General features: G+C 52.3%; 2 protein-coding genes across 4 annotated transcripts in view; both read left to right on the top strand.

The window, feature by feature from the left end:
* Positions 1–13,074, top strand: part of Serpinh1 (serpin family H member 1) — a 671,742-nt gene that overhangs the window by 407,648 nt on the left and 251,020 nt on the right. The gene's annotated exons all lie outside the window — the stretch shown is intronic.
* Tpbgl (trophoblast glycoprotein like) lies at positions 1,963–3,513 on the top strand. The gene has a single exon (XM_051149028.1). The coding sequence runs from the start codon at positions 1,965–1,967 to the stop codon at positions 3,114–3,116; it is 1,152 nt and encodes a 383-aa protein (XP_051004985.1). The 5' UTR covers positions 1,963–1,964; the 3' UTR covers positions 3,117–3,513.

Raw genomic sequence — 13,074 nt, 5'->3', positions numbered from 1 at the left:
TAAAGCCACATTCTTACATGCACAGGCACAAATGAGCATGCGGGTATCTGCGTGAGACCCATCTATTTGAACTTGCTGTGCGCAAGAATTGCACAAACCTCCCATGCGTATGCACGCACATCCAAGCAAGATGACTGTGTGAGAGTGCGTGTGAACATGTGTGGGTCTGTTTGTGTAAAGCTTGCCTTTCTGTGTAGAGGCACACACATGTACTTATAAACTCATGTGGTCGTGTATACCCACGTGTCCAACTCTAAATGTGAAAGCTACTACTATCACCTGCCAGTACCTGGGACAGTTATCATGGAGACGGGGAGAGAGGACTAGGTCATGGGGATGGGGAGAGAGGACTAGGTATCAAGAGCTGGGACACCCCCAGCATCACCAGCCTGACCCTTAACTTTGGTATTTGCTTGAGACCCAGGCCACCAAAGGGTGTGCCTCTTAAGTGGTTTCAATCTGCTAGTGGATCTGCTAAATATGATTTGGGAGGGGGGGTGGGGGGGGGAAGTCCACCAACTGTCCCCAATTCAGGAGAAAGAGACTGACTGATGCCTATGGGGAGGAGGGGAGCCTCTATCTCAACAAGCTCTGCCAAGTTAGATACTCGAATGGCCCGCAGATCAAATGTCAACTTCTCCAACCTTAATAATTCATGCCAAGACCAGGAATGCTCCCTTCTCCGGAGTCTGTCTCTTTAAATCAGGTCTTGAGCTTCCCAGTTCTAGAGGAGGGGGAAAAAAAAAAAAAAGTAAATAAGTAAAAATCCAGAACAAAACAAGCCCACCTCAGCTCCGGATCCTACCACACCCCAGCCCCGCACTACAAAAATCTGTACCTGATTTCCCTGCTTTTAAGAGCCTTCTTTTGCAACCTGCACAGCCCCCCCGTCCCCCCACCCCACCCCCCGCCGCTCAATATTGACTGGTAGAGGAGTTTGGAGGGGGAGGGGCAAGCTGACCACCGTATCCTGGGAGCGCTCAGGTGCTGGGGCAGGATGGGAAAGCAAAGAGCTGAATCACTCCACCTACTCCGCCTCCCCGAGCCCAGGAGGTGTGGGGTCTTGCCAGGGGCCAGGCAATCTGAGTTAGGGATGTGGGAGGTGGGAGGACGGGGGGGGGGGGGTGTGCTGCAGACTTCCCTCCGGCATGGTCGACAAAACACACTGGACACAGAATCTGCAGAGATGGAGAGACAGCCTAAGGGAACTGGGGGTCGCATTGGAGGCAGCCAAGGCTAGGGATTTTCCAAGCTCGCTCCCTTAGCACAGTCCCTTTCCTTGGCTACAAAAAGAGTAACTTTCTCAGCCCACCCCTCAGCCCTGCTGCCTCTTCTAGGGACAGCACTAAACTCTTCTGCTACCTTCACTGGGTATACAGACCCACCTGCCAGGTCAGCCCTGACGGCCCCGCCCCACATGTGCCTCGGAGGGAGGAGGAAAGAGCCTGCCTGAAGGAAGGGGGTGGGGAAAGAAGCAAGAGAGAGCTTGAGGAGCCAAACTTCTCAGCAGCTCGGGAACTAGAGAAAAGGGGAGCAGGAGAGCGCAGCGGCCCTAAGCCTGCTGCTCCGGAGCCTCCCACCCCGCCTCCCTCCGCGAGGAGGTGCGGAGACTCCGCTGGGGGCGGAGGAGGCGGCCGGGAGGCGGGGAGGGGGAGGCAAACCCTGCCCACTCGGCTCGGAGCCCGGAACGGCCGCGGAAGTCGGAGGCCAGAGAGCTGGGCGACCAGGGCACCGGGGGCGGGGGGCTCCGCTCCCCGCCTGACCCCTGTCGCCCCCAGCCAGCAAAGTGAAGCCTCCTCGGACTTTACAAGCAGGAGGAGGGACCGATCGGGACTGTCAGCTGCTCCGAGTCAAGGTCTAGCCCACCGCCACCCTTCCGTACCACCCCCATCCCATCATCACCAAGCGCTCCCAACTCACTGGTGAGCGCGGCGGGCCGGGGGCTGGATGCGGGGACGGCCGCGATGGCCCCGAGCGCGGGACAGCGGGGGCTCTGGAGCCCGCTGCCAGGGCTGCTGCTCTTGGCGGCGTTGAGCCGGCCCGCCGCGCCCTGCCCCTTCCAGTGCTACTGCTTCGGCAGCCCCCGGCTGCTGTTGCGCTGCGCGTCCGGCGCGGAACTCCGGCAGCCGCCACGGGACGTGCCGCCCGACGCGCGCAACCTCACCATCGTGGGCGCCAACCTGACCGTGCTGCGCGCGGCCGCCTTCGCGGGAGGGGACGAGGAGGCGACGGACGGCGTGCGCCTGCCGCTCCTCACTGCGCTGCGCCTCACACACAACAACATCGAGGTGGTGGAGGACGGCGCCTTCGACGGCCTGCCCAGCCTGGCGGCGCTCGACCTGAGCCACAACCCCCTGCGCGCTCTGGGCTCCCGCGCCTTTCGCGGGCTGCCTGCGCTGCGCTCGCTGCAGCTCAATCACGCGCTGGCACGGGGCGGCCCCGGGATGCTAGATGCACTGGACGCCGCGCTCGCCCCGCTGACCGAGCTGCGTCTGCTGGGCTTGGCAGGCAACGCGCTGAGCCACCTGCCGCCCGCCGCGCTGCGCTTGCCGCGCCTGGAGCAGCTGGATGCGCGAGTCAACGCTCTGGCCGGTCTGGGCCCCGACGAGCTGCGCGCGCTAGAGCGCGATGGCGACCTGCCCCAGCCGCGCCTGCTGCTGGCGGACAACCCGCTGACCTGCGGGTGCACTTCGCGCCCCCTGCTGGCCTGGCTGCACAATGCCACGGAGCGCGTACCCGACGCGCGCCGCCTGCGCTGCGCTTCCCCGCGCGTCCTGCTCGATCGGCCTCTGATGGACCTGGACGAGGCGCGGCTGGGCTGCGCCGACGGCGATGCTAACGAGCGCGGGGAAGAGGTGGACGTCGCCGGCCCGGAGCTGGAAGCTTCTTATGTCTTCTTCGGGCTGGTGCTGGCGCTCATCGGCCTCATCTTCCTCATGGTGCTCTACCTAAACCGCCGTGGCATTCAGCGCTGGATGCGCAATTTGCGCGAGGCCTGCAGGGACCAAATGGAGGGCTATCATTACCGCTACGAGCAGGATGCAGACCCGCGCCGTGCGCCCGCTCCAGCTGCCCCAGCCGGCTCCCGGGCCACTTCCCCGGGTTCAGGTCTTTGAGCCTCACCTCCCTGATGGGAGGCTGTCCCTGTCAGCTGATGACTTTACTGGGGCCACCCAGCTTTCCCCTGCCTGGCCTGAGCCCCGGAGATGACACACCCACAAGTTTGGATCTCTGACACCTTTGGGTCGAAACATCTCTCCCACCCCAAAGTTCCCTAAGTGTACTCTTTTTCCCTGGCCTGAGAGTTTCCAGGTCAAAAACCCAGAGACGCCCCCATCTGTTTCTGGAAACAAATCTGCTTGCCTGTCTTTCTCGGACCATTGAAATCCCTTCTCCTTAGCTAGGCTCACCCAAAGACCCTGCTCTTCCATTTTGAAATCTCTAGCACTCTCCACCACTATACATGCTTTGAGCCAGACACCCTGCTAGACTGCACTGACCTCTGTCCCCAGCTAAGAGTCCTCAGTCCCTTTCTCAGAGCTGGGGGGGGGGAGTGCAGGGGGGGAGGATTCTACATCCCTTCTGGTCTCATTTGAAGGTTTTTGTGGAGTTTGGGCCTTTCTGTCTCACCCCAGAAGGCTGGATTCTCCACCCACATCAGCCGCAGCGGTTTAGGTAGAGCACCACGGTGGACCCACATCTGGAGGCTCTGTGACTTAAGTGATCCCCTCTAGTCTGCTGTGCTTTGTACCCTGGTCCTTGCCCGGGTTCCTCATCTCTGACTGGGTTTTAGCACCAGCCTTGTCTCTCTCTCATCCCAGGGACAAGCCTTGGTATAGAATCCACCCTCAGCCTTTCTGCTGGGGCTCTGGTGTCCCAACACTCAAGTTTTGTTTGTCCTCAGTCTCGAACTCAGCTCTTCACTTCAGTCACTTTCATGCCCTGGCCCAAGTCTTAGGCTCTCAGTTCCCTTGACATTCAGCACTAGCATTTTTACCTACCCCTGCCATTCATAGATCAGGGTCCAGAGAGGAACCTCCCCCATGGTGGGGTGCTCCACACTGCCCTCCTAGGAAGAGTTCTCCCATTTTGTGTGTGGGGGGGTGTAAAGCAAGCACCCCATGCATATAGGCAGACTCTGGTGAGGAAGGGAGCAGGTGGAGTGAGCAGGGACTCCAAACCAGGGTCACTGGTCCCTCTGGAAAAGGGAGGCTGGAAGCTGCTTCCTCTGTGACTCCTCCCACCCCCACCCAAGTGGTCCTCCCCTGGGAACTCCTCACTACCACCTCTCATGCCTTCTGGAAGGGGATAGAGTCTGACCTCTTGTCTCAGTCACTTTTAGTCGAAAGCCTTCCTGGTCAAGGTCGTGGCCTCGGTGCCCTGCCTTCTGCATGATCCCAAAGCACAATGGTGAGGAGGGGCTGCCTTCCTGTCCTCTCACCCCACATCAGGCAGAAGGGCAGGCCTGTGCTGCCTCTGCACGGGAAGGCTTCCTCCGCTGTGTATTGGCTTGAGGCCCGCCTTCCCACCCTCGGCTGAGAAATCTGGACCTCCCTTGGGCTGTTTTCTATAAAGTCTGCAATAATCTCCAATGCTCTCTGCTTTTGTAAGTGGTGCTGTGTTTTCTTCTACTACTGACCTTGGGGCATTGGTGGGAGTGAGAGGTGACAGGGCATTTGAGGCGATGGCCCTTATGCGCTCTCTAGAGGCATGGGGGAAAAGAAGTGGGCTATGAATGCACAGAGCAAGATTGAGGCTAGACACGTGAGCGCGGGGGGGGCGGGGGCAGGGAGATGGGGGGGAAGCAAGTTTCCATCGATCTCCAGATGGTCTGAGAAGGGCTCTCTCACCATCAGCATGGGATCTGTGCTTTCTCTTTGTTTAGGGTGGGGAGATGAAAGGGGGTACGTTTGCACTGACCTAGCCTCAGATGAGCTGCTTGGAAAGGAGGGGCCAGCCTTGGAGGAGATACAGTTTATTGGGGCAGAACTGTCTGAGGTGCTATTAGCTGCTCGGGCCCCCATCTGTTTGCTAGTACCTCCTGCATCAGGGTGTGCTTTTTTTTTTTTTTTTTTTTTTTTTTTTTTTTTTTTTGTCTAGAGGAGTTGAACCTTAGCACTGCGTGTGAAAGAGGCAGAGGAACAGCATCTGGAGGGGAGCGGGGCACAGAGTGACCCCTTAATAGAAGTGGATTTGGGAGGCAGGATCTCAGAGGCCTGGAGCCACACGGCAGAAGCCTAGAGTTCCTGTATGTATTTTCAAAGTTCAGAGCCATGTGTTTCTGGATTGTGTGGCTACTAAATATTGAAAGGGCTATCCTAGCGCCATAGGAAGCCTCTGTTGTCTTTAATGGGACACGGTGCACAGTCTCCTTGCTTTCTCCTAGTGGATGCTGTGCCTGTTCTCCCAGCCATTTTCCATAAGCATCTCTCAGTGACATGTACCTTGGCCATCCTCTAGAAAAGAACAGCGATGTGCTTTTCTGTTTGTTTGTTTTTGGTTTTTTGAGACAGGGTTTCTCTGTGTAACAGCCCTTGGCTATCCTGGACTCACTTTGTAGTCCAGGCTGGCTTCGAACTCACAGAGAGCTGCCTGCCTCTGCCTCCTGAGTGCTGAGATTAAAGGCGTGCGCCACCACGCCCAGCAAGAACAGCGACACTCTCAATCCAGTTAGAAAACCACCTCTCAACAGATCACTTCAGTACTGAAACCGTACCCTCTCGTAATGAAGTCTGTGCCTGCAGTGAGTCCCGGCAAATAAACTGTGCTGTTGGCTGTGGGTCCATTGTCAGCAAACAAGTGCACCTTCTGCGCAGTGCTACTGTGGGCACTCATCTGATTCCTAAGAACTTAGTTTTACTGAGGCATGAAATATCAACAGACATTAAGAAAAATCAATTGAAGGCCTACAGCATACAAGGTGAGGTTTTGCCTTCATGTCTTTTACCGACTCCCATCAGAAGCCAGCTCTGGTCGGCTGCCCTCGTTGCTCTCTGCCAGCCCATGTCTCCAGCCTTTGTCCTCTTCAAATCTAGCTGTTTGTTTAGCCAACACTGAATACAGCTCTGCCCATGACCCAGGGAGGAGCCATTTAATCAAGGTCTAGGGAAAAGAAATCCCAGAGAGGTACAGGAAGAATCCCTGACCCCAGCCTAAAAGGACTTCACAGATGAAATAGAATTTGAGTGGAGTTGGGGGTTTATTCTGTTTGGGTTTTGCAGTCCTAGAGGGTCAAAGCCAGATTGTTGCATGTGCTAGGCAATTATTGTGCCACTGAGCTGCACCCCAAGCCCTTGGTTTTTGTGGTTTTGTTGTTGTTGTTGTTGTTGGTTTTGATACAGGGCCTTGCTGTGTAGCCTTGAACTTAAGACCCTCCGGTCTTAGCCTCCCAGGTGTTGTGATCCCAGCAATGAGTCATCTTGACTCCTTGATACCATCCTCTCGGTGCAAAGCCTCTCCCAGAAACTGCAAGGAATGAGGGGTAAGCAGAGGCCCAGAGGATAGGCACAGCAGGGATGGAGTGACAGGGGAAAAGCTATCTCTGGGATGTCCCCTTTCAGAGCAGGGAGGGAGGGAAAGTGTGGGTGTAACTGTCAGAGCGTGGTAGACATGAACCCGCTACGCTACGCACTTAGAGAGACATGGCAGACTTCCCGGGCTGCTGTGACCCATAAAGAGTGCGAAATTGCCTTTCAAAAAACTCCTCCAGGAGAAGCGTCTTTGTGTCGGTGACCCTAAGCCTATCGGAGTCCTCAGATCTGAAATGAGAGCCCCGCTAGGGCCTGGCAAGAGCCTGAGGACTAAGCACCCCTCTCTCCAGGTCACTTGAACCCTTGAACCAGGTGAGTCCTCGCTGTGCGCTGAAGGACACTGCCGAGCCAGCTTCTCTCTTTCCAGCCTAGACTGACAAGTCTCCTAGACTCCCTTGTTTCTCTGAGCTTGGACTTCCTTCTGTTCAGGATGAGCTGGACTTCTGACCTCTGGAGACACCGCCTCCCACTGAAGCCCATCTCTGTCTTCATTAGGCCAGCCTGGCAGACGCTCGGCCGTAATTTACAGGCATGCTCCTTCCTGGGCTGAGGGAAGTGAATGGGACAGTTAATAAAGCTGTGCTCGTGCACTAGGCCACCTTCTGAACCCCTTCTCGGTAACCTCACCTCACTTAGTGCGCCCACTCGCTTTCCTCATCATCCTACAGGGGCAGCTTTTCCAGGAGTTGCGGATAGATGGCGCTCAACTCACTCTTCCTTGGATGGGTGTGGAGATGGCCTTTAGACTTTGGAGCCCAGTCAGGTCACACAGAGCCCAGAATGCCTGCCCTCCAGGTGGGTGTGGCCTGAGACTGAGGCTCATCGCCTCTGAACTCAGCATCTTCTTATTCCTGTGGCACTGGTTCCGGAAGCCAGGCCGAACCATGAAAGCCTAAAGAGGAAAAATGAAAGCCCGCAATGGGATACACGCACACGTCATCAGCTGCTCCAAATTGGTTGTAGGAGTACCAATCTCGCTTCATGGAGGCAACAGCTGTGCTGGGGGCTAAGACTGCCGCGAGGGAAGCCAGGGACTGATTCTGGATGCCCGAGCTCAAGGCCCTAACATTCAGGCAAGCCCTTCCTCCTGCACGACACAGGCCACAGGGCTCACACGCAAGAACCAGATCTTATAGCTGTCCCAGGTTCAGATGGTGCCACACAGGGTCACTGTGAATGTGGCCACACATGCACAGGACATTAGGGAAGTCCCTGAGTTGACTGCTCAAAGTGGGAAACTTTGATGTAAAAGGACTCGCTTTGAATAATCACATGGGAGAAATTAAAAATAATACTAATTAGATGGAAATCCAGGCATGGAGGCACACACCTGTAAGCCTAAGTGTTGGGAGGCAAAGCAGGAGAGTTGCCACAAGTTCCAGGCCGTCCTAGGCCAGAGTTAGGCCTCAAACAACAACAGCAATGAGGACTGGAGAGGTTTCTCAGTGGTTAAAAGTACTTGCTGCTCTTGTAGAGGAACCCAGATCCCAGCACCCAGGGTAGGCATCTCACAACTGCTCCAAGGGACTTGGTGCTCTCTTTTGGCCTCCTCGGGGGCCCACATGAATGTACAAATACATACAGATGGACACACATAAATAGATAACATTTAAAACTTTTTTCACTTAAATCTCAAAAGGAGGAAGAGGAAGAACCGAAGAAATGACTCAAGTCGTTTTACATCAAAGTTTCTCAGTTTGAATGGCCGACTCATGGACTTACGTAATGCCCTATGCCAGTATGGCCACATTCACAATGACCCTGGGTGGCACTTGCTGTTGCTGTTCTTCTAATGACACAAATTTGGTTCCTGCCCAGAACTCAAGATCCAAAAGATCTGACACCCTCTGCTGGTCTCAAAACACCTGGACATACATTTCCTATGCAATACAGGCACATACATGGACAAAAATAAAAGCTTAACATTTGTATTTTATTTTTTAAATAGGGAGGCTGGGGATATAGCTTAATTGGTAGAGTGCTTTCCTAGCATGCACAAAGCCCTGGCTTTGGTTCCCAAAGCTGCATAAATGAGACATAGCAGTACCTGACTATAATTCCAGCAATTGGGAAATGGAAGGCAAAAAATAAAAATCACAAGTTCAAGGTCATCCTTGACTATGTAGGAGGTTCAATGTCACCTTGGGCTACATGTGACTCTGCTTTTAAAATAGATTATACAGACAACCCCCCCCCCTGTGTGTGTGTGTGTGTGTGTGTGTGTGTGTGTGTGTGTGTAATAGAAGAGGGACAAAGATTAATTGGAGTTATGTAGGCTGCAGGCTTCAGACTCAGTGACTTTTGACAAGAGACCAGGAGAGAGAGAGAAAGTGCTGAACTGCTGGGCTTGGCTAACTAGTCTCCAAGAACTGTGTAACTAATACCCTCCCTCTCTTGCTGTCTGCCATGACAGCTCCTCCGCACACCTTACTGATGCAGCCAGCTGTCCCCTGCCCCGTGTCTCCATTAGCACAGCACTTTCTTCCCAGAATAGCATCAGGACTCCGCCAGCGCTTTGCATCTGGACCTTCTCCTATACAGGCCACTTTTCTTGCCCCTTGCCCACATCAGGATGGGGGTAGACCGTCTCAATTTCGGGTCCTCATCCTAGTACATAGAAAATATTTTCAAAGCTCCAGTGGCCTCGGTCCTACCCCCACGGATACACAAAGCCAGAGGGAGAAGAATCACACGGGGCGCTCTGACCTCCCTCTCTGTACTTCTGTAGACTCCTACAACCTCCCGCCTCATTAAACTGGAATTGCAATGATATAAGATGCCTGGGTGGCCGGTTCCTCCCTACTGTTCTACAAAGCAAATAAACTTGGCGTAGATGCCTTCGGTCCAGGCTCCTGGGAGGCAGAGGTAGGAGGAGCAGCAGGAGGCCAGCCTCAGCTATTACAAGGCCAACCTGAGACCCTAAACTAACGCAACCCTGCAAGACATAATTTAGACTTGGCTTCTTCGCTTCATATTTTTAGTATGGTTTTGTTTTCTGGTCCTCTTTTGAACACTTTTTCAGGGTCCTGTCTTGGCAGAGCCTCCCCTAGCTCTGCAGTGTGGGTTCCTCCTCATCCTAGGGACTTGAAGAGATGTGTGTTGGCAGAAGGGTAGCAGAAGCGCCAGCCCTCTCTTTTCTTTGCGTGCAGGCGCCATCTGCTGGTGTAGACAGGACAGTGTCTTTCTTCTTTGAGTCCACAGTCCAAGCATGAGAAAGTGGTAGGAAGCTAAGGACACAGTTTTGAGTAAAACAGAATGTGGGTGGCATCATCCAGAGTTTGCCATGTGTCAGAGATTCTTCTAGACACATTCTTTCTTTTAAGATGCTACCCTGATGGCAGTTCTATGACACAGCCACTATTTCTGCCTCACAGATGGGGAGCAGAGGTCACAAAGAGATGAAAAGCATGCTCAAGGTCATACGGTTAATAAGAGGCCAATGGGGTTAGGGCCTGGACAGTCAGCTGCACCGCCATGCCTTAGACTGTAAACAAGGTACTTCTTAGGAGGGAAATTGGGGGAGTCAGAATGGTAGGAAAGTATCTCCTTTAAATCAAGTTGTCATGGAAGGCCCTTCTGAGAAACCAGCTGGGAAAGACCAACCTAGGAAGAAGAAACAGCCAGTGCCAAGGGACTGAGACCCAAATTTCCAGTATCAGTTGGGGGCAAACTCTAGCCCTAAGCACCTAGTCTGTCTTCTTTTCCACCACCCCTGCCCCCAACTCTGCATGGCTCAGTGGGATCTTGCCCTGCTTCCTTCATGACCTCCTGCCTGAAGCGCCCCCTCTGGTCCATGCTTCACATTACAGCCAGACTGATGGGAACACACTTTCAGAATCCCTCTCATTCCTCTGCAACTAGGCAACTCCATCTTTTCTGGATGGAGGCATGCTCTTTGAGTTGATTGCCTGTGACCCTCTGGTCCAGCTTGCTGCCAGCTCTCCCAGCCATCTTCACTCCAGTAGTCACCTACAGGTCCAAGTTGTCTCACCCATGAACCCCGCCCCCCCCCCGTATGCTAGGAATGTCCACAGCCCCTCTGCACACACCTACCTCCTTCCTTTCCTTCAATGCTCACTCCAGACTTCTCTTCCTCCCGGAAGCCTGTCTGATCCCTGTCTCAGCTACCCCAGCAGAGCCTGAAGACTTTCCTTAGCATGGTATGCTATACTAAATGTCCAGGCCACCAGCAGCAAATCTAAACTTTGGTCTTCTCTCCTGTGGATGTATGAGCAATTGGAGGGGGACTGTCTGCTTTCTCTTACAAAAAGCCCAGCACATGATGCTTGCCAATATAACTATTGCTTGTGGTAGTTAACTATTAACTGTTCAGCCTTCCTTCTTTTCTTCCTCCTCTTCCTCCTCCTCTTCTTCCTCTCCATCTTTTCTTGTTCTTTTGGAGGCAGGGTCTCCCTATGCAGCCAAGGATGGACTCAAACTTTTCCATTCTGGTCTCCTGAGATTGTGAGCATGTACCACTATGCCTGGCTTTTTTTTTTTTTTTTTTTTTTTTAATTTGACCAGTTGAAGTCCACCCTTTGGGGCACATGGGTCAAGAGTTTGGAAGAGATCTAGACCAGGTCACTAAAAGGTCTTCTAAAAGTCACCCTCCTGATACCTCCTCATAGCCAGCTTTCACACAGCCTGAGCCACCGGGAAGCTCCTCTCCACAGCTGTCCCTGTACCTGCATGATTAAGCAGAACACAGATTGGTCCTTTTAGATTTACTTCATCCACTTAACTTCATTCATAAGAGACTCTATCATGTGTGAGTTGTAGGTGGTTTGTTCATTTTTTTATCAAGGAGCAGTAAGCATTCCACTGAGTACAATAAATAGTTTGGATTTTTGTTTTTGTTCTGCTTTGTGACAAAGTCTCACTATGTAGCCCAGGCTGGCCCTAAACTGTAGTCTTCTGTGTCACCATTCTAGTTTTTGACAGTTGTGAATATAGCCCTTGTAGATGCCTATGCTAAGATTTTTGTGAGATTGTCATTTTTTTTAATGTGTCTTGTGGAATGGAAATGCTGAGTTTAGATATAAGAAACCAGCTGGACTTGGTGGTGCAGAGGCAGACAGATCTCTGCGAGTTTGAGGCCAATTTGCTCTGCAAAATGAGTCCAGGACAGCCAAGGCTACACAGAAAAACCCTGTCTCGAAAACACCAAAAACTATTATTATTATTATTATTATTATTATTATTATTATTATTATTATTATTATTATTATTATTTAAATATAACAACCCTCCTGTGTACTGTACCATTTCCAGTTCCCTCTATCAATGTGTGAGCATTCAGGTTCTATATCTTCACCAGCACAGTTTGTTGAAAACGACAGTTGAATTGTGTCCTGCCTGGTTTTGTGTCACCTTGACACATGCTAGAGTCATCAGAGAGGAAGGAGCCTTAGTGGAGGAAATGCCCCCATGAGATCCAGCCAAAAGGCATTTTCTCAATTAGTGAGCAAAGGTGGGTGGTCCAACCCTGGGACAGCTGGTTCTGGGTTCTAGAAGAAATCTGGCTGAGCAAGCCATAGGGAGCACAGGAGTAAGCAGCTCCCCTCCGTGGCCTCTGCATCAGCTCCTGCCTCCAGGTTCCTGCCCTGACCACCTTCAATGATGAACAAACAGCAATGTGGAAGTGTAAGCCAAACAAACCCTTTCCTCGACAACGTGCTTTTTGGTCATGGCAATAGAAACCTTAACTGAGACAAATTGCCTCTCTGGTTTGTCTAAAATCAAATGGTCAAATGTGTACAGGGCCATTTCTGGATTCCCACTCTGCTCTGTTGGTATATATGCCTTATATTTATTTCATCACTGTCACATGGCTTCTTAGTGAGTCTTAAAAATCAGACAGTAGATGCCTCCGGCTTCATTCTTTTGCTTTCTTTTTCCATTTTTCATGGGCATTGTGTATGTGTGCTGGTGAGCATGTGTGCGCACGAATGTGGAAATCATCCTGAATTGCTTTTCTACCATATTCATGGAAGAAGGGTCTCAAACCCAGAGCTTGGAGATGTGGCTAGTCTTGCTAGGCAGCTTGCCCTGGGAGCCCCTGTATCTGCATTCCAAGGCTAGAATTACAGGTGGCCACCATGCCTGCCTGGACCTTAATGTGGGTTCTAGGGATCCGAACTTGGGTCTTTGGGCTTGCACAAACAGCACTTTGACCAGTGAGTTATCTCTCCAGCCTAGCCTTCTTCTTGTTGTTGTTTTACTTGCTCATCTATTTTTATTCCTTCACTCACTTTACCATATAGAGTTCAGAAATTGTGTGTCTGCCATGTGCCAAAAAAAAAAAAAAAAAACCCCTTCCAAGTTCTTAATTTGGATTTCATTGACTTGTCAGTTTGAGGAGGACTGATGTATAATATTTGCAATAATTTTTAAACTTTAGTTATTATGTATACCGTGTTCTGCCTGAACACCAGAAGAGGGCACCATATCCCATTATAGATGGTCATGAGCCATCATGTGGTTGCTGGGAATTAAACTCAGGACCTCTGGGAGAGCAGCCAGTGCTCTTACCTCTGAGCCATCT

Source organism: Acomys russatus, chromosome 7 (assembly GCF_903995435.1).
Source record: "Acomys russatus chromosome 7, mAcoRus1.1, whole genome shotgun sequence".
NCBI lineage: Eukaryota > Metazoa > Chordata > Mammalia > Rodentia > Muridae > Acomys > Acomys russatus.
Note: the sequence above shows the minus strand (reverse complement) of the source record. Positions and strands in the feature narration are given on the sequence as shown.

Bases quoted from the DNA above. Each gene is read 5' to 3' on its own strand.
- Tpbgl (XM_051149028.1), top strand. From the start codon at position 1,965: ATGGCCCCGAGCGCGGGACAGCGGGGGCTCTGGAGCCCGCTGCCAGGG.